This window comes from Xenopus laevis, chromosome 7L, assembly GCF_017654675.1.
Source record: "Xenopus laevis strain J_2021 chromosome 7L, Xenopus_laevis_v10.1, whole genome shotgun sequence".
Lineage (NCBI taxonomy): Eukaryota > Metazoa > Chordata > Amphibia > Anura > Pipidae > Xenopus > Xenopus laevis.
The window spans coordinates 24,504,506-24,525,438 of NC_054383.1; the positions used below are offsets into that span (position 1 = coordinate 24,504,506).

General features: G+C 39.4%; 1 protein-coding gene across 5 annotated transcripts in view; it reads right to left on the reverse strand.

The window, feature by feature from the left end:
- The window catches only part of wbp1l.L (WW domain binding protein 1 like L homeolog), a 96,223-nt gene that overhangs the window by 12,013 nt on the left and 63,277 nt on the right, over positions 1 to 20,933 (reverse strand). For 4 of the 5 annotated variants that reach the window (XM_041568683.1, XM_018241691.2, XM_041568682.1 and 1 more), the window contains one exon: positions 6,658 to 6,760. In XM_041568683.1, coding sequence (XP_041424617.1) covers positions 6,658 to 6,760 — 103 coding nt within the window. Of the gene's footprint in view, positions 1 to 6,657; positions 6,761 to 15,509; positions 16,032 to 20,933 lie in introns of those variants that run through there. The other variant, XM_041568684.1, reaches the window with a different exon arrangement.

A 20,933-nucleotide genomic window follows, 5' to 3' on the forward strand; every position in this document is an offset into this window, starting at 1 on the left:
TCTCGCTCTGTCTCTCTCTCGCTCTGTCTCTCTCTCGCTCTGTCTCTCTCTCGCTCTGTCTCTCTCTCGCTCTGTCTCTCTCTCGCTCTGTCTCTCTCTTGCTCTGTCTCGCTCTCTTGCTCTGTCTCGCTCTCTTGCTCTGTCTCGCTCACTTGCTCTCTCTTGCTCTCTCTCGCTCTCTTGCTCTGTCTCTCTCGCTCTGTCTCTCTCGCTCTCTTGCTCTGTCTCTCTCGCTCTCTTGCTCTGTCTCTCTCGCTCTCTTGCTCTGTCTCTCTCGCTCTCTTGCTCTGTCTCTCTCCCTCTGTCTCTCTCTCTTGCTCTGTCTCTCTCGCTCTGTCTCTCTTGCTCTCTCGCTCTCTTGCTCTCTCTCTCGCTCTCTTGCTCTGTCTCTCTCGCTCTCTTGCTCTGTCTCTCTCGCTCTGTCTCTCTCGCTCTCTTGCTCTGTCTCTCTCGCTCAATAATAAGCACATGATTTAGCCTACGGAAAGGAGTTGGCTGCAAAAACAACAGTACTAGAACACTATAATTAACTATAGCAGGGAGCAGTCAAAACTCCCATATGATGTCACAAATCACCCGGTGTTACACAGAGGTCAGACACTGCATAATATAATGTAATTTATAAGGGATGGATTCTGGCAAGAATGGTCACCTGATGGGGCCCCAAGAGCCAATAAATGTGAATCTGACCATACCATGGGCTACAAGTTTTATAATCAGTTACACTTTACCTACAGGCTGTTAACTTAAGAAGGGGTCGGCTAGTCTTTAACTAAAATATAATACAAAATGCACATTGTGTAAAAATCATTTGATGTTTTCAGAATATGCAACAAGTATATCAACCTACTGCCTTCAGTCTGCAGTTTAACTTTAACTCCCAGCATCCACTGGCAACCGGGGGGGTTTCTGGGATCTGTAGTTCAGCAACAGGCTCCTTTTCTTAGATTGAGCCCCATAATTGCTGCTAGTGATTGATCAAAACACACAATGATGAAACAGATTTACAGAAATAATAAGCTTCAGATTTATCTACCATAGGACATCACTGTGCTGCATATCTGCTGTAGGGGAGCTGCCTTGTTGCTTTCCTTGGCAACAAATCCATCGTGCCATCGAGTCTATATAAACTTTATCTAGGGCATCTGAACCCCAAAATGTAATTGATATATATGTACTCAGAGTGCTTCTTCTCTGAGCACTTTGGTATTTACATACTTATTCTATTTTTAGTTAGGGATGCACCGAATCCACTATTTTGGTGTCAGCCGAATCCCCGAATCCTTTGTGAAAGATTTGGCTGAATACCGAACCCTAATTTGCATATGCAAATTAGAGGCTGTAAAGGAAAAAGTGGGGAAACATTTTTTTACTTCCTTATTTTCTGGCGAAAAGTCACATGAGTTCCCTTCCCGCCCCTAATTTACAAATTAGGATTTGTTTTGGCCACGCACAAGGATTCGGCCGAATCCGAATCCTGCTGAAAACGGCGATTCCTGAACCGAATTCTGGATTCGGTGCATCTTTTTTTTTTAGTGGTTTGAGAAATTAGCAGTTTTAGACGGCTAATGTCAGGCTAAACTGCCATCTCTAAACGTCAAAATCAGCAACCATAGAATAACGGACTATATAGGAACTGCACGAACCAGTGTTGCCCTGCATAGTACCAGTTTAACAACAGAGAAAAACAGAATAAATCGTTTTTCTAACGATCAATTGTATTTTATAAATCTATCTCATTGGCTGAAAGTGATTTTCTCTCTGCCCAACTGCTGGGTGCAACTTTCCAGGCTACATATATGTCACTGCCTTGTGGTTACTGGAATTCCCCAGAGAGGCCCAGTGGCCCCATGGAATGTCGGCTGGAACTAATCAGCAAATGTGTTTTTATTCCACATTTCTAATTGTGGCTTGACATCCTATCACATGATGACCCACAGGTGTAAAGTAAGACCATAGGAAATATTTCTAAAGCACCAAATACTTCAATTGTGCAATGTATATAAAGACACATGGAACTTGTAAACAACAACAATAAAGGGTTCTATTCATAAGACAAAATTACAAATGCCTATAAGTGTCTGTAAAGGAGAACTAAGTCAGACAAATCTGGAAATGCTAGACAAGCTGTACCTCTTATTGCAGAACTACTACAGGTATGGGATCTATTATCCGAAAACCCTTTGTCCAGAAAGTGCTGAATTATGGGATGGCCATCTACCCAATTTAATACAACTAATACAAATTTTTAAAATTGATTTCCTTTTTCTCTGTAATAAAACTGTATCTTCTACTTGATCCAAACTAAGATATAATTAATCCTTATTGGAGACAAAACCAGCCTATTGGGTTTACTTAATGATTACATGATGTTAAGTTTTTCAGGGGGACAAGAAAAAATTGTGTAAAATCCAGGAAATACAAAAAGCATTTATATATATATATATATATATATATATATATATATATATATAGCCACAATAAATGGTGTTAAAGGGGAACTCCACAAACACATAAGCTTTTTGAAAAGTAAACATAATTTCAAGCAACTTTGCAATATATATGTATATATATACAAATATGCAGACTTTTCCTGTTTTTTTATGGTTTCTGACATTTCCCTAAGCCTAGCCCCCTGCTCTCCTGCTGATCTGTCTGACTACTTTGCTGAGCTGGCTGACTACTGTTACTTTGTATCAACAGCCAACTGTCCTCAGCCTGCATCCTCCAAACTCCACAATTCCCTGCAAACGTGATTTCAATAAGGAACAGAACATCACAGTGCAATGCATTGTGGGTTATGTAGTTCCTGCATGCTGTCTGTAAACTGTGGAGAAGTTGTTACAATTTGTAACATCAGTGTTTAGTCCCTCCTTCCCTGCCAGGATTTCAAATGATGCAGAAAGAGAAGAACTGTTAAACAGCTGGATTTCAGCATAGAAAATGGCAATTATTAATACTTTTTGAAGAAACAGGTAACTGTGATGGGTATATTAGGGGTTTCTGTGCTATGTGGGTCTCTTTATCAAATTTTGGTTTGGAAGTCGGAGTTTCCTTTTAAATGTGGGAAAACTTAAAATCAGAGTATGTAAAATTGTAATTCAGGGAAACTTACCCAGGCGATTAGGCTTTCTACTTTACTCCTTCAACACTGGAGACTTATTAAAACTGCACACTGTATAGCTGTTTAGTAAGCAATTTAGATGCATTCTGCAGACTGCACTGTTCCCTGTGCAGCCAAGCAGAATGCATTAAATGTTTAATTAGCCATTCAGTATCTAGATTTTATAGGAGTCAGTAAAATATTAACTGAAAGATATTAACTTACAGGCAATTAGCTCAGATGCATGCTGTATGGCTACTTAAAAGGTAGTTCTGTCTGCAGCATGCATCCATGCGGATTACTAATTAACTATGAAGTGGCATGCAACATGCAGTCTGTGGGTTTTATTACAGGGTCTGTTTTTGTGCAGCTCCTGTGCATTTTTGTGTGGAACGCAAGTGGCAGCACAGAGGAAAGAAAAAACGCCTGGGTTTAAAATAGGGATGCGCCAAATCTGCTATTTTAGGATTCGGCTGAATCACGAATCCTTTGTGAAAGATACAGCTGAACAACTAACCAAATCGGAACCCTAATTTGCATATGTAAATTAGGGAAATGAGGGTGAAACAGAGTAAAAAAAAAATGTTTTTAAATTCCTTGATATGATATCTTGGCTTCGGTTTGCCCAGGTACTTGGATTCGTCAGAATCCGAATCCTGCTGTAAAAAGCTGAATCCCAAACCAAATCGTGGATTATGTGCATCCTTAGTTTATAAGGACTTATTCTGAATGCAGGGTATTGAACTCCACAACGATTTTTGTACACGTCATTCTGAATTGAGAAAGCCAGTCAGATGACTAGTGAAACGTCTTCAAGAGCAAATATATATTATATATATATATATATATATATATATATATATATATATATATATATATATATATAATAAATAAATAAAAAGTCCAGCCAATTTGACGGAGTAATATAGATAATGCAAAAATGCACCAAAAATTTTCGCAGGGCTGCACAATAGACCGGTATGCATCAGCCATACTAATACTAATTGAGGTAAAGAGAGCCCTGCTCAATAGAGCTTACAATCTAAAAATGCTCATGCTATTCATCTTCCTTACTCCATTTTAGTTGGTTCCACCTCTATTTATAATCCCCAAGTGCTATAATATTTTTTTTTAAAAAACTTTAAGGAATTTTCTTTAGGGTTAGCAGCATATATGATTACATATTAATAAAGTGACAACATATTCTGCACCTCTGAACAATAAATAGGGTATATAAACGGAACATATAGATTTACATACAAAGCAACCAACAACCGATGCAAGAGATCAAGAGGGCCCTGCTCAGTAGAGTTTACAATCTAAAAATACTAATTTCTCTTCCCTGCTCCATTGTTAGTTGCTTCACCTCGGTGAAAACCCCAAGTGCTAAAACAATTGAATTAAACCACGTAGGACATAAAAGGAACAATAAATGGGTTTATGCATTGAACTAGGGATCCAGGATTCGGTTCGGGATTTGGATTCGATCAAATCCTCATGCCTGTCTGAACAGAATCTGAATCCAAATTTGCAAAGCAAATTAGGGGCAGGAAGAGAAATCACGTGACTTTTTGTCACAAAACAAGGAAGTAAAAAAAAAAATCCTACTTTTTCCCTTCCTGCCCCTAATTTGCATATGCAAATTGGGATTTGGTTCGTTATTCAGCCAAATCTTTCATGAGGGATTCTGGGATTTGGCCTAATCTCAAATAGTGGATTCAGTGCATGCCTACATTGAACATAAAAAGGTCAGTTTCACTATATAGTGTCAATTTTAAAGAAAACCCATGAGGCTGAACTTGGGCACACCTGACTTTTTCACAATTATTAATGCCTCTTGTAGGGCAGCAGTGATTCAGGAATGCAGGCAGTGCCAACTTTTAGAGGCCCATTTTTCAAAGGTTGAACTTCGAATTCATGTGAATTTTTTTTTTGTAAATTCAAATGTACTCCCAATTCCACTGGGAGGTTATTTAATAAAAAATTTGTCTAATATTCGATGGAATGATTCCGACCCGAAAATTAGAATCGTATTTGATTCATATTCGATTTGTATGCGATTCGTACTAGGGATGCACCAAACCCACTATTTTGGATTCGGCCAAACCCCCGAATCCTTTGCGAAAGATTCGCTCGAATACCGAACTAAATCCGAATTTGCATAAAGCAAATTAGGGGTGGGAAGGGGAAAACATTTTTACTTCCTTGTTTTGTGAAAAAAAGTCACACAATTTCCCTCCCGCCCCTCATTTGTATATGCAAATTAGAATTCGGATTTGGTTCAGCCGGGCAGAAGGATTCGGCCGAATCCTGCTGAAAAAGGCAGAATCCTGGCCAAATCCCAAACCGAATCCTGGATTAGGTGCATCCCTAATTCATTCGAATCGTGTTTTTTTTTTTACCTTGAATGTCAGGAAGGCTATTAACATCTCCAAATGGCTCAACGGACCTCTTCCACTGACTTGTACATGAACTCGGCAGGTTTTAGGTGGCGAATATTTAAATTAGGATGGTTTCCATGGTCGAGGTGTGATAAATCATTTCGAATAGGAGGATTAAAATTCGAATGTATGAGTTTTTAAACTGCCCCTTACTGTTTCATCAGTTTAGGTTTAACAGGATTTAAACCCGAACTGGTTTATTTTGTTGTCTGAAAGTGTTCCAACTTGGGCACCAGAGGCATTGTGTCATTTGTGCTAAATTGCCAGTGACAAAACAAATGGAAATTGCCTTGTGGAACAAAGCATCAGAATTGGCAGAAAAATCTCAGTAAAAGGAGCAATTGCCGCTGCCTGGTCCTGTGATTACACACTTTTACCGCACCTTTTCCAATGCCCTGCTACAGAAAGGTAGCCCCTGTGTGCAACTGCCCTCAAAGGGATACTCAGGTCAGCTTATTTTAATGGAGTGAAATCGTACAGGTATGGGATACATTATCCAGAAACCTATTATCCAGAAAGCTCAGAATTACAGAAAGGCAGTCTGCCATAGACTCCATTTTATCCAAATAATCCGAATTGTTAAAAAGGATTTCCTTTTTCTTTGTAATAATAAAACTGTACCTTGTACCTTATCGGAGGCAGAACCAGCCTATTGGGTTTAGCTAATGTTTATATTAGGGACGCACTTAATCCACTATTTTGGATTCGGCCGAACCCCTGAATCCTTTGCAAAAGATTCAGGCGAATCTGAATTTGCATATGCAAATTAGGGGTGGGAAGGGGAAAACAGTTTTTACTTCCTTTTTTGTGACCAAAAAGTCACACGATTTCCCTCCTGCCCCTAATTTTCATATGAAAATTCAGATTTGGTTCGGCCAGGCAGAAGGATTCGGCCAAATCTGAATCCAGCTGAAAAAGGCCGAATACTGGCTGAATTCTGGATCCTGGATTCGGTGCATCCCTAGTTTATATGATTTTCTAGTAGACTTAAGGTATTAGCATTCTGGATAACAGGTCCCATACCTGTACTAAGATATTGTGATTGATAGAAGTAAAGATCAGATTGAGCATGCGCCATGCCTCAGCAGAAAAGAAAGATGAGGCGCTACTTACACCACAGTTCATAGTAGTAATTACAGCACTGGGATTGTCCACAGCAATGACCGGTTTCACATATGTAACTTTGATTGTTGATCCCGATGCAGGTTTCCTTATCCTAAAATGGAATTGAATGAAAAACATATACGTATTAATACAAATCTGAAACCAGCCATTTTCAGCTAAACACAACTCACAGCTTTTCTAGTCATATAATAATGCTACAAGTTTTATGCAGTGTGCGTGGCTTGGTACTCTAGTAATCTAATCTAGTGCCAGGTCCCTACTTGCAGAAAGATAAAATGACCTGGCTAAGGAGCTGACACGAACCAAACAGCCTCCCTGCTAAGTTACATTTCAGACTCGCAGACCGGGAATCATATTTGGGTTTGGCACAAAGGGTTTTCGGCCAGGTCCTCCAGCATGAAGGAAAATATAGGAAAATAGACGCATCCCACCTTCCTATAATAAACAAATGTATCTTCCATATCACTTTTTTTTTTTGCTTTGAACCAAACATCAGTGGAGTGATGATCAAGCATGAGGTCTTCTGCTCTAAAAAAAAAAAAAAGCTAAAAATCAAAGGGATATATGGAATTGTGTAGGTTTAATTAGATATTGTGCTAATGCGAGCTTTAAATACCACATTTTTTAAATATACTCAAGATTTTCAGTAGGATTCTCATTTATACTACTACACGTACTGTTATTATTTCCTGTTGTGTTTGTGTATAAAGCTGAAAAGTCACCACCCTTGCACACCCTTGGCTCTCCGATTTACAACTCCCTGGTGCTCAGTGAAGGAGGCCTCGGCAAGTGGAAAAAATCCTTCTTTTGTGACAAAAATCACCTCATTTCCCTACCCGCCCCTAATTTACATATGCAAGTTAGGATTCGGTTCAGCCAGGAACAAGGATTTGGCCGAATCCGAATCCTGCTGAAAAAGGCCGACTCCTGGTCGAATCCCGAACCGAATCCTGGATTCGTTGCATCCCTAGTTATTAGTCATATGACCATTCCAATTAATTGTCCCTTACCTATATAGATCATGTACATACATACAGTATATGTATAAACTGTTTATTTCAGGGGGATGCTGGGACTTCAAGACGGAAAGCAGCAGAATGGAAATCCCTGATTTATGCATTTTTTCCCACTTTTAAAGTGGCCACAGACATTACAATTACGATCTTTCCTGGAAAAGATGTTTCCAAGAAAGATTAATAATACACACGTGTAGAGATGAATTGTCAGATATACAGGTAGAAACAATAGAATTCTACTTGTATCTGACGATTCAACACTAACAATGGCCGATGTTTGGGTGCCTTCAAAGTCGCCCGATCAAAAATTTCTGGCCGGCCCAATCAATAAACCGACCGATATCCACATTTATGCTGATAAGCTTATCTCCTGCCATAAACACACCAAATATCTTACTAAAATTTGTTTTGTACGTTAATATTGGAGCGTCTATGGCCACCTTAAAATGCACCCGCCACTCATCTTAACTCAAACCCAACAAGACATTACCCTTCTGCACCCAATTCACCAAGGCTGAGGCAAATGCAGATCCATCTTTAGCAAGTGGTTGGACACTGCATACAGATAGGACTAAATCTAAATAAATTATCAAGGCTCCCCCTAATAAATCCCAAAAGTCAGCTACAAGATGTTTGGAGTATGGTCTTAGAACAGCTGGATAGTCACAGTTTGAACACCCCAAGACAGTCTCTTATCTGCTGCACTTAAGAAAATATATGCTATAGATAATATGTATTTACCCAGCACATTTTTAAAAGCAGACGCATGTCCCGCAGCACTGCAGATAAGGCTAGTGAATGACAAGTAGCATACCAAGTCAATAGCCTCTGCACGCAAGAGAATGCAAATACAGACCCATTAACACTGGGAAAAAGGAGACACATTCGAATGCCTGCAATCAGCAACAGCGCAGAGTAATGTTTTCAGAGCAGGAAATGGGAGTTGTAGCCATTGCTGATGTGCAGCTTCCATCATCGACCTGCTCTGCTGTCTGCCAGATACCAGCGCTCAAGACAAAAGCCGTCATCACATAGAACCTTTCATCACATGGAATCATAGAAAGGGGGGTCTTAAAGGAGAATTTGCTTCTGCACAATGAAATGAAGCAACATGATTTGAAGCAACTTTCCAATATAGAATAATCACAGATGGTCAATGATTTTAGAGTTAATATAAGTATTATTGAAAGCAGCATCTGCCCCTTTCTGCTCTCTGCGCTACTAGTCTGGACTACTGAAACTATTTTAGTGCCTAATTTTCTTTTTTTAAAATAGAAATTTACCTCAGCTGCACTCTAGGAACTAGCAATGCGGCCCACTCCCCTTTAAGAACAAGGAAACCCCAACATTTTAGGCACCCGCCAGTGAACAGAATTACTAAGCTTGCTTCCCAGGCTGGTAAGGGGGAAAAAAAGTTAAGCGGCCCAGGGGAAAAAAATTACGCCACACTGCTTATAAGGGCCTAGGACAACACATGCAGAATATTGTAAAATGTTACAAACCTCCCAACTGTGCCGTTTTCCACTGTAATAACACATGAAATCTGACCCTAAAACCCCCAGAAATGTGTTCAAACTTTCCATAACCTGCCAAATTTTGTAAAATGGAAATCATAATTAGAGGGGTGTGGCCATAAAACAGGAATGGTAAAAAATTTTTGCCCTCTTTTGGTTTTCAAAATGTTGGACGGTATAGTGCAGTGGTCCCCAACCATGTTGCTCTCCAACCCCTTGGATGTTGCTCCCAGTGGCCTCAAAGCAGGAGATTATTTTTGAATTCCCGGCTTAGAGGCAAGTTTTGGTTATATAAATACCAGGTGTACTGTCAAACTGAGCCTCAAAGTAGGTTGACAATCAACATAGGGCTACCAAATGGCCAATCACAGCACTTTGGCACCCCAAGAACATTTTTCATGCTTGTGTTGCTCCCCAACTCCTTTTACTTCTGAATGTTGCTCACAGGTCCAAAAGGTTGGGGATCCATGGTATAGTGCATGCACAAATGGCAATCTAAGCTAGGGATGCTGGGAAAAGTTAAGTTAAGTGCTGGTGCCATACTCTATACACAATTTTTTTTTTTTATAAGAAGCCCTGCAAAAACCTGCGGTACCCTGCGAGTTGCGGGTAGAAGTTCCGGGTGCAGGTATAGACGCGGGTTGACGCTTCTGCGGGTTGAACTGCGGGTCTTCTCAATAGAGTTTTTTTCTACTTGTTTTCTGATCACACCTACTTCCAATGATGTCACTTCCGGTTTACAATAACAGCACTTCCTGATTCTTGATGGTCAGCGGGTCCAAGCGGGTAAGAATGCGGGTTGCGGATTTCAGGTCGGGTACGGGTTCCAAAAAATGGACCCGTGCAGGACTCTACCCTGTGTTGTTCACCATGGTCATCATGGATAAACATCCAACAATAGGGCTACTTTTTCCCCCTGCAATTTATTCTTAGGATTGACATTCACTTTAAAAATGAACTTTTACAATCAGGTGTTCTATTACAGACTGCAGAGGGTCATATGGGTAACAACAGAGGTAGCAATCTATGGTGCAGCAAGCAGCAATGGATGCTCGGCAAGCCAGACAGCATTAAGATTCTTTGGTACTTATCTTTATTTAATCCATTGGCACAGAATAGCACAACTCACACACAGTAAGCAGGCTTTCTTGGCCTTTTATCAAACTTGACAATGGGACTTGAAATATTGCCATGTGTCATGGTCTAGACGAGTGGTATAAATAAAAGTGATTTTAAGTGCTTTCTATTTTGCTAAGGGTTAAACAACTGGCCTGCTACTGGGGTGCAGTGACACATATGGCCCCAGTGCTAGGCAATTTGTGGTTCATATAGAGAGATACCGACACCAGAAATTAAATCTTTTTTTTTTTTTTTAACAAAGAAGGCTGCCATATTTGAGCTGCATTAATCTGTTAAAGGGGCCATACAAAGGCCAATAAAAGTTGCTGTCAGACCAAGTCGGCAGCTTATTGGCCTGTGTATGGGGTGCTCCGACCGGCTTCCCCAATGGATATCTGGCTAAAAAATGTAATTTAATTAAAAGTAGGGATGGGTGTATGTATGGATGCTGGGGTTTCATTTGGAGGGGTTGAACTTGATGGACTTTGTCTTTTTTCAACCCAATTTAACTATGTAACTATGTAAAAAAGGTTTAAAAGTACCGCATCGGTTCATTGATGGTTGGGCCCCACTCAAGGTGGGCATATTGGGGTAAGATCGGCTCGTTTGGCCACCTCTCCAAAAAAGAGTGGATCTGCCCATGTATGGTCACCTTTAGTGTTAAGGGACAGTCAGGTTGGCAAAATAGTCAATTTAAAAGACATTGACATCCAAAAAATGATCAACATATCCTATAGGTAATTTTTAAAGGGCAAGTCATCTGAATTCAGGTGACGTAATTGGAGACTTTAATAAATTCCTGTAATCCCTCCAAACAGACAAATGGATATGCAGAGAGCCAAGGCCAGCTTTACACAGCGGGCACCCCTAGAATCACTGCAGCTGGTTGCTTCTGTCCCCTCCCTTTCATTCATGCGCATACGGTGCACATCTTCATCACTGGTTCAGAGCACTGGGGTTTGATGCACGGGAAATGGAAAAAAAATATTGTATCATTTATGCGTCCCTATTGCTTCTGAACCAATGTGGATGCGGCCAGGAGGCATGCTGCCCCTAAAATCCTCCTACCTTAGGCCCAGGCCTTTGTGGCCTTCCCACAAATCCGGGCTTGCTTGGGGCTTTAGTTTAGTTTAATCAGTTAATAGTGCTGCTCCAGCAGAATTCTGCACTGAAATCCATTTTGCAAACGAGCAAAGAGATTTTTTTTCAATTTTGAAATCTGACATGGGGCTATTGTCAGTTTCCCAGCTGCCCCAGTCATGTGACTTGTGCTCTGATAAACTTCAGTCACTCTTTACTGCTGTACTGCAAGTTGGAGTGATATCACCCTCCCCCCCCCCAGCTGCCCATCAACAGAACAATGGGAAGGTAACCAGATAGCAGCTCCCTGACACAAGATAACAGCTCCCTGGTTAGGGTTGCCACCTGGTCGGTATTTTACCGGCCTGGTCGGTAAAAATGATGGTTGATCCCAATGTTATTCATAGGGAAAAAAGAAATATATAGGAAGGCTGGTATTTTTTTCCAGAAAAGGTGGCAACCCTAACCCTGGTAGATCAGCACTCAATAGTAAAATCCAAGTCCCACATTCAGTTACATTGAGTAGGAGAAACAACAGCTTGCCAGAAAGCAGTTCCATCCTAAAGTGCTGTCTCTTTCTGAAAGCACATGACCAGGCAAAATGACCTGAGCTGGAGCCTACAAACCAATATTAAAACAAACAAAACACACACTTGCTGGTTCAGAAATGAAATTTTATTTGGTAGAGTGAATTATTTGCAGTGTAAACAGTGTAATTTAGAAATAAAAATTACATAATAAAAATCAGCCAGACACTTTAAGTGAACTTTACATTTATCCCAGGCAGCTGCAGGGTGAGGGGAACACTAGCCCAGTAAGAGAGACGACGGGAAGCAGCAGCAGATCAGAAAGGGAGGTTTCAAGCCATTCCCCTGATACCCGGTCAGTTGAGAGAAGGTTCAGAACAAATACTTGGCAGTGCTTCTACTCCAAACTGGGAGACAGCGAGCTTGTTTGCTACTGCTGAGGTCTTGCTCAGGCTACTGCTGATGCTTCAGCTGCTCAGTTATTGACTTATTCTCTGTGACGCTGTCGATGTGATTGAATTCACACAGGGCAAGGTCTTTTAGGGTGAGGGAAGAAGTGCCATTTGCTCATATGGTGCATTAACCTATTTACAACCAAAGGCATTCGAAAAGTGTTATATTTTTCAGGAACTCAGTTACAGTACTGTACAGGTATTAAAAAAAATGCAATGAATTGTATTTCTGATACTAAGCACAGACAGACATACATACATACATATACATATATATACACACACACACACACACACAAAAGCCATGAATATCTTGTAAACTATATCCTTATAAACGGTGAGTTCTGATGTCATCAGTTATAAACGGTGCGTTCTGATGTCATTTCGGTCACATGACTCACTGTAATTTGTGTATTATAATAAATAAAGTACCCCCAGTTGTAAGATATGAGGATATTAGAAGTTACCTCGGAGTTCCATGACCTGTATAAAAACACTCGGCCTTCGGCCTCGTGTTTTTATATGGTCATAAAACTACTCAGTAACCTATAAATTACCTTATAATTTACAAGAGGGGGTGCTTTATTCACTTTATAAACGGTGAGTACTGATGTCATCAGTTATAATCGGCGAGTAGTGATGTCATATCTGTCACATGACTCACTGAATCCTCAAAATATGAGGCTATTATAAGTTACCTCGGAGTTCCATGACCTGTATAAAAATACTCGGCCTTCGGGCCTCGTGTTTTTATGGTCATGAAACTCCTCTGTAACCTATAAATATCCTTATAATTTACAAGAGGGGGTACTTTATTCACTATATATTAGAAGTTACAGAGGAGTTCCATGACCATACATACTGTTTTTATACAGGCCATGGAACTCCAAGGTAAATTCTAATATTTGCAGCAGGTGGTAATTTATTTATTATAATACACAAGTTTCAGTGAGTGTGACAGAAATGACATCACTAAGCTCCGATTATAACCAATGACATCACTAAGCACGGTTTATATAGTGAATAAAGTACCCCCTCTGGTAAAATATAAGGATATTATAAGTAACCGAGGAGTTTCATGACCATATAAAAACACGAGGCCGAAGGCCGAGTGTTTTTATACAGGTCATGGAACTCCGAGGTAACTTATAATATCCTCATATTTTACCAGAGGGGGTACTTTATTAATTATAATACACAAATTTCAATGAGTCATGTGACAGAAATGACATCAGAACTCACCGTTTATAACTGATGACATCAGAACTCACCGTTTATAAGGATATAATTTACAGGATATTCATGGCTTTTGTGTATTATAAGGATATCATTTACAGGATATTAATGGTTCTTGTGTATTTTATATTTGCTTATCTTCTCGATCTTCTCTATCGAATGATATATAAATAAAACCACAGAACTTCTGAGGCTGCAACAGCCACTGTAAACTGCAACACTTACACAAGTTACCTACTTTACAGGACAGGCATCTCTTAGCACTTTATACTTGACTCCTGTTTGTTTAATGAATTGTTCTACTGTACAGCACTGTATGTACATATATAACATTTTAAAAAGAACCCTGTTCAAGGGTAAAGTTTACTTATGGATACACCATATCTGCTGAATAAAGGCAACAGGTCCACATACATACATTGACCAATCGAATTTTGTTGTTTTGGACAAAACCTGGACCCAGGCATGCTATGGTTTTGTTTTGGGATTGCTCTCCTCCATGTTCAGACATGCCAATATTGAAAATAAAGGTGATGTAAAAACTAAAAATACAATTCTGCCTTTAAAACTTTTTAGTCTAAGCTACTTTCAAATGTACATTAAATATGATCAGCACTTTTTAAGTTGTTTAAAAATGTAATTGCAAATGAAACCACTGTTTTGGTTTAATGATGAATACTGCAAAGTTGCTTAGAATGACATTTTCTTTCATTAGGCAAAATGCTATTTTTGGGGTTGACATCCCTTTAAACGGTCACTCTTCACAGTTCAGTTTCGATTGCAAACCACAGGCCTCCTGTGTGAAACTTATATAACAAAACAATGTACAATCCTTTGTTTCCTCCATACAAAGTTATTATGAACAAAGGAGGAGAAATTCACCAACAGATAAACAAAGCAGAATTGAAAGCACAACTATATCCTGATGGCCTTAGAATACACAGGAATAGAACATTTAGAGAAAAGCTGAACAAGGTTATTGCGCAAATTTATTTTACTTCAATGGCAGTTTAATTTCTATTAACATCAATAGGTATCAAAGTATAAACTCATATATTTTACGAAATACTATGGATACTGAAAGGCAAGGGCAGAACTGAAAATACCCAAGTCCAACTGAATTTAAAGGGGTTGTTTTAGTATGACATATAGAGGGATATTCTGAGACAATTTGCAATTTGTTTTAATTTTTTATTATTTGTGGTTTTTGAGTTATTTAGCTATTTATTCAGCAGCTCTTCAATTTGCATCTTGGTCACTAGGGTCCAAATTACCCTTGCAACCATGAATTGATTTGAATAAGAAACTGGAATATGAAAGGGCCTGAATAGAAGGATCAGTAATAAAAAGTAACAATAACAATATATTTGTAGCTTTACAGAGCATTTGTTTTTTTAGAAGGGAGTCAGCAACGTCCAATTAAAAGCTGCAAAGAGTAAGATAAAAAATAACTATAAAAAATAAATAATGAAAGCCAATTGAAAAGTCGCTTAGAATTGGCCGTTCTGTAACATAATAAAAGTAACCTTAAAGGTGAACCACCCTTTAATTCTAATTTCAAACTAATATAATTTCAGCATGCGAGTTTCCCTGCAGAAATCAAAGCATACATCAGAAATATAAAATTCGCCACTGATAGTGTAAAGGATGATCTTGGAGGAGGAATACCCCGGTCCCCTTAATGATCTGCCCTAGACAGGAGCTTTGGGTTGAACCGTAGCTCCCAGCAAGTTAATGGCTTCCCAACCAGAACTGTTATACAGTATCTAAGCGGAAGTAACATGCAAGCCATGCTGCACGTAGAGTTTGAGGGAATATTTCTAAGCCTTGAGTGCTTCCAGATAAGAAACGGGTAGATTCTTTGCGTTGGAAAATAAATCTCCATAGAGATGTTACCTGTCTCAGCCCTAGGAGAAAAGGCATTGTGCAGTATCATTCTCCCCACCAGCCTTTCATCTGACAAAGAGCGTCGGCTGGTGCTGCTTTCCTCGTCTGCACTGGGAAGTCCCGATGTAGTCCTATTTAAACCAGGCCTTTATTGGCAGGCATATTAAGTAAACAGGGTCCTGGGACACAGCATGCTCTGGCTGCACTCCTTCCTTCTCAGCAACGTCTCCCTCCCTAACATGACAAATCCGAGATGCCTGCCAAGCTGGAGATGACATCACGTCAGACTTAGCAAAAACTCCTAAACAGCTGTTCTTTAACTGCTACTGGGTCAGAGCAATGCAACGCCACCGCCATCTAACGCTACCCTTGTGCTATATGTGCATGCTTCCCTTGCGCTCTAACAATAGCACCTGCTGCCATTATAGGAATATGTGTATGAGCTTAATAACAACCCTAGGTGTTATTACGTTCTACAGACAAAGAAAAACTATACCACCCGAACAATGTAGGTCTCTATAAAAAGATATTACAAAAAACAGCTCTTATGTAAAACCCTGCTTCATGTAAAGAAACCATTTTTATAATAATGCACTTTTTAGCAGTATGTGGGTAATACGAAATAGAAAATTGCCATTTTAAAAAATGAGGGCCTCCCCCTGGGATCGTAGGATTCACGGTGCACACAAACAAACCAAGCATGTTAGGTCACATGAGCCAATTAACAGACATTCAGAGTTCTGTCTTTTGCTTCCATACTGGAGTATTTCTGATCAGATGAGGCAGCACACAGATCACAGACCATCACAAAATGGTGGTTCAAGGCAAGAGATGTAAAAGGGCAATATTTACTTAAATATATATTCCAGTTTGGCAAGATTCTTTAATATGTCACTTAATATGATATAAACTGTCCTTTAAGCACATCAAGTGGTTTAAAGGAATAGTTCAGTGTGAAAATAAAAACTGTGTAGATAGGCTGTGCAAAATATAAAATGTTTCTAATATAGTTAGTTAGCCAAAAATGTAATGTATAAAGGCTGGAGTGAACAGATGTCTAATAAAACAGCCAGAATCCAACTTCCTGCTTTTCAGCTCTATAACTCTGAGTTAGTCAGCGACTTGAAGGGGGGCCACATGGTACATTTCTGTTCAGTGAGTTTGTAATTGATCCTCCGCATTCAGCTCAGATTCAAAAGCAACAGATATGACCCATGTGCCCCCCCCTCAAGTCTCCGATTGGTCACTGCCTGGTAACCAGGGTAACCAGTCAGTGTAAACCAAGAGAGCTGAAAAGCAGGAAGTAGTGTTCTGACTGACATGTTATACATCAAATCACTCTAGCCTTTATACATTACATTTTTGACTAAAACTAACTATATTAGAAACATTTTTTATTTTGCACAGCCTATCTATTTACCCAGTTTTTATTTTTACACTGAACAATTCCTTTAATTGCTGCTGGGCTCAGTTGGAAGATTTCAGCCATCGCAACATCCATATTGTCCTGTCACACACCACCTCCTCAAGCCACAGAGAAAGGCCCGGGTCATATCTTTAATGCAAGAATATGTTCCATAATTGTGAGATTCTTCTGTGTGTCAGGCACCACCAAGACAACACAAGCCATACACGGGCAGATAAAAGCTGGAGACAGATTGAGTTGGCAGCTTATTAGTCCGTGTATGGGGCCCTCTGATGGGTTGCCAAATATTGTGCAGATATCGGACATGCTTAAAAATTCCCGACAGCATTGGCTTATTGATGTGGCCCTCACTCCTACTGCCTGGATCTCCTTTGTTTTAACCCGATGCTGTGCTTTACACACAGACCTTTTTTAAGCTCAAAAAAAATGCAATTCATGCATTTTTACAAGCTTAACATGTGTTTTTTTAATCACAGCTAAGTGAGTGCAACCACTTTGTCAGAAAAACTGACTTTGAAACAGGGTGGGTAAGCAGGAGAAGATGGTGCGAGCCTCCATTCTGAAAATGATCCAGAGCCAGTGTTTTTTTCCAGAAAAAAAAGAGCAATTGCCCAGTGTAAAAGCAAGGATGTAACTAAAGAGGACCCCACGGGTGCTGGGGGGGGGGCAGAAGGTACAGGGTCCCCGATGAGGCCCCAATTAATGAGCAATTTCAACATACATTAGTAAACCTCTGGATATGCTGGGAGGCCTAAAATTAATTTGCGGTGGGGCCCAGTAACATCTAGTTATGGCACTGGTACAAGCTCTAGTTTTCCTTGTCCTTTAAACTTGTTTATTATATCTAAATCCTAGTCTGTCTTGACACAAGCTACAATAGTGCAAAATGTATTTAACTTCACTTTTACGTAATAATTACAATGGCTTTTAGATCCCGAGCAGATGTTAGCCATCATTTATTTTTCCATTCGCTTTCTGTACAGTTTAAAGAAGCAAATGGCAGATGTCACATCTTTAAATGAATGTTGGCAAACGCTACAGTTTCACATCATCTTTTCCAATACAGCCCCTTTATTGCACGGGGGGCTCATTTGTTGTAGTGCTCTCCGAGATCAAGCAACTGCATTTGACCGCCCCAGTTAAATACCACAGGAAATTAACAAAGAAAATTCCCAAATTAAGTTTATGGTTATGATGCGAGTTGCAAAAAAGATCTAAAGAATGTAAATGTAACGCTATCTTTGGCTCACTGTTTCCTAGATGAGGCTTGTTGTAATACAACAGCATCCCCACACCATGTTAAAAAACTTGACATATTGTGTTGTTGAGGAACAAAGTAAAACAAAAAAAATACTCGAAAACCCCCCAGGATTATTAAACTAAAGGAAAACATTTAGATGGCAGACGTTCGGCTGGTATCCTGCTATTTATAAGCTGCATCAAGTTTTAAGGCATAAATTGACATATTTTACATGGCAAAAATTTAAGTGAGAGGGAAAAATCCCCACAAATTAGGAGAATGATTGCAGTAGTGATGTGTAGTAGTGAGTAGTCAAGACGCCTAATCAGTCAATTCCCTACCTCAAGAGAGCCCATACTTTACTAATGTGAGATCTACTTTTAGTGATGTTGTCCCATTATGATCTACATCTATAAAAGCATTGTTACTATTCTGTTCCATTGAAAATATTACTTAAATACAGATTTATGAGAAAATATATAGTTATATTTAAACATCTATTTCTCATGTAACCTTAACAAAATAAATATCGGAATAAAAAGCATGAAACAGGAAGGTGATTTAGACAAGCTCTTTGTTGACAGTCTCTTGAGATCTATTGATCACCCGATCTACCTTTTGGACACCCCTGCCCTAACTGAATCAAATCCGACCCACCATGATTAATAAACCTGCTCTCAACTTGCCTATCGTTTATATCTCTATGCAAGTTCCATGTGAGTTGGACAGTCACCAGAGGAGGTTGGGACAGATGGAGGAACTGCTAGTGAAGGCTGGGCCTGGCGAGAGTCAACTACTAGCTGATGAACCAATGAAAATGTAATATGTCAACCTGCGGCTTTTGGAACAGACTGTCTACACAACATAAGGGTCTACCACAGTATCTCCAAGTGGGCCCCAGTGAGTCCCACTGTAGGAGAATTATCATAATCCCATACTATACCATCTGCCACTATCAATACCTAATTGACGTGGAAGTGGGCCCTACAAGTCCAAGTCTGATGGAAAAGTTCCTTGTCTTTACTGTTCCTATAGCTATTCATCAAAAAAAGAAAGTAATTGGTCTTCAGATTACGCATGTGATGCAGAAGATGCCTGGTTAAGGCATGGATACCCAAGTTTGTCATTAATGGCGGTAAAAAACATGTCTGATCATCAGTTTTAAGCATTTTGATTGGATGGCAGCTCATTTATAGGCAACCACACAAATGCCGCCCAGTATGGAGAAACCTTGCTAATGTTATCTAGTCATTTGTACCCACCATAAGACTGGCATTAGGGGGACAGTATGAAACATACTAATTAAACACACAAACTTTACACAGTCTACTTCTAATTTATGGTGATAAAAAACTTTGAGCAAAAAAAGTGTCTACAAAACAATATAGCTAACCGAAGTCTAGAGAGAAAAACAGCTATTTTCCCCTAATCACCCTTTATAAGAGATAATTTGTTCAGACAGCATTCACTCCCTAGTCATTTTCCTTAAGTTCTGTAGTCACAATAAAGATGTCTAGAATAACTCCTCCAAGTCTCTTACAGAGAAACTATTTCCAGAATCTGTGAGATTTGGTATACATTATTTAAAAAAAAAAAAAAGCAGTTCCCAACAAAACAGAATGTAGCAAGAACCTTTAACAAAAAAGAATCTTGTAATTTCTCATGGGAAGGGTTTATGTATTTATATCTATTTATACAGCCCTATTTGTATACACAGCACTATTCAATGTAGCAATACATTTATAATAAGTATGGGAAGTGCAATAGGAGGAAGTGCTCAGGCCTGTGGAGCTTACAATCGAATAGAGCTACAGGTAAGCAAGACACAGAAAAAGCATTTACAAACAAGGAACCCTCCACACTGTAAAATAGAAAGAAATATCTAGAAGTAACAGAAGTGTCATGACCATACAAAGCAGAAGTTTATGATCTTTTTCAGGTCTAAGGGGGTCAAAGACAAATTAATATGGATTTAAATTTCCTGGGTGGGAAAGGCAGGCTCTGCATGCAGAATAGCAACAGGCAGAAACCACAGGAGACAGAAAAAGGCACAAAAGCGTAGGGGGTATACATTTAGATCTGTCAAGTCCAATTTTGTTGAACCACACTGAATACTTGTTTATATCTCTCTCTCTAAAATGGGATCGTACAATAACCTCTCTAATGCTTTATTTACCAGCTGACAAGAGGGCACCCATTCTGATTAGGAGAAAAGAAGTTCCGCCTAAATATTCTGAAAGGGTTTTTACAGTGACAGCTGTGAAATTCTCTCCCTGAATCAGTTGTACAGGCTGATACATTGGATAGCTTTAAGAAGGGATTGGGTGGCTTTTTAGTAAGTGAGGGAATACAGGGTTATGGAAGCTCATAGTACACATTGATCCATTGGAGAGGCTTCAAATTGCGTTTTTGCCTTTGTCTGGATCAACTAGCAGTTAGGCAGGTTATATATAGACATAAAAGGTTGAACTTAATGGATGTGTCTTTTTTCAACCTAACTTACTATGTTACTATGTATATACGCACAATTCAAAAAGTTAATTTTGTATTAATATTTAAAGGAGAAGGAAAGGTTAAAACTAAGTAAGCCTTATAAGAAAGGTCCATCTAAGTATACCAGTAAACCCACAAAGTAGTGCTGCTCTGAGTCCCCTGTCAAAAGAAACACTGCATTTCTTTCCTTCTGTTGTGTTCATATGGGCTCCTGTATCAGACTTCCTGCCTTCAGCTTAAACCTCACTGCCCTGGGCAAGAGCATGCTCAGTTT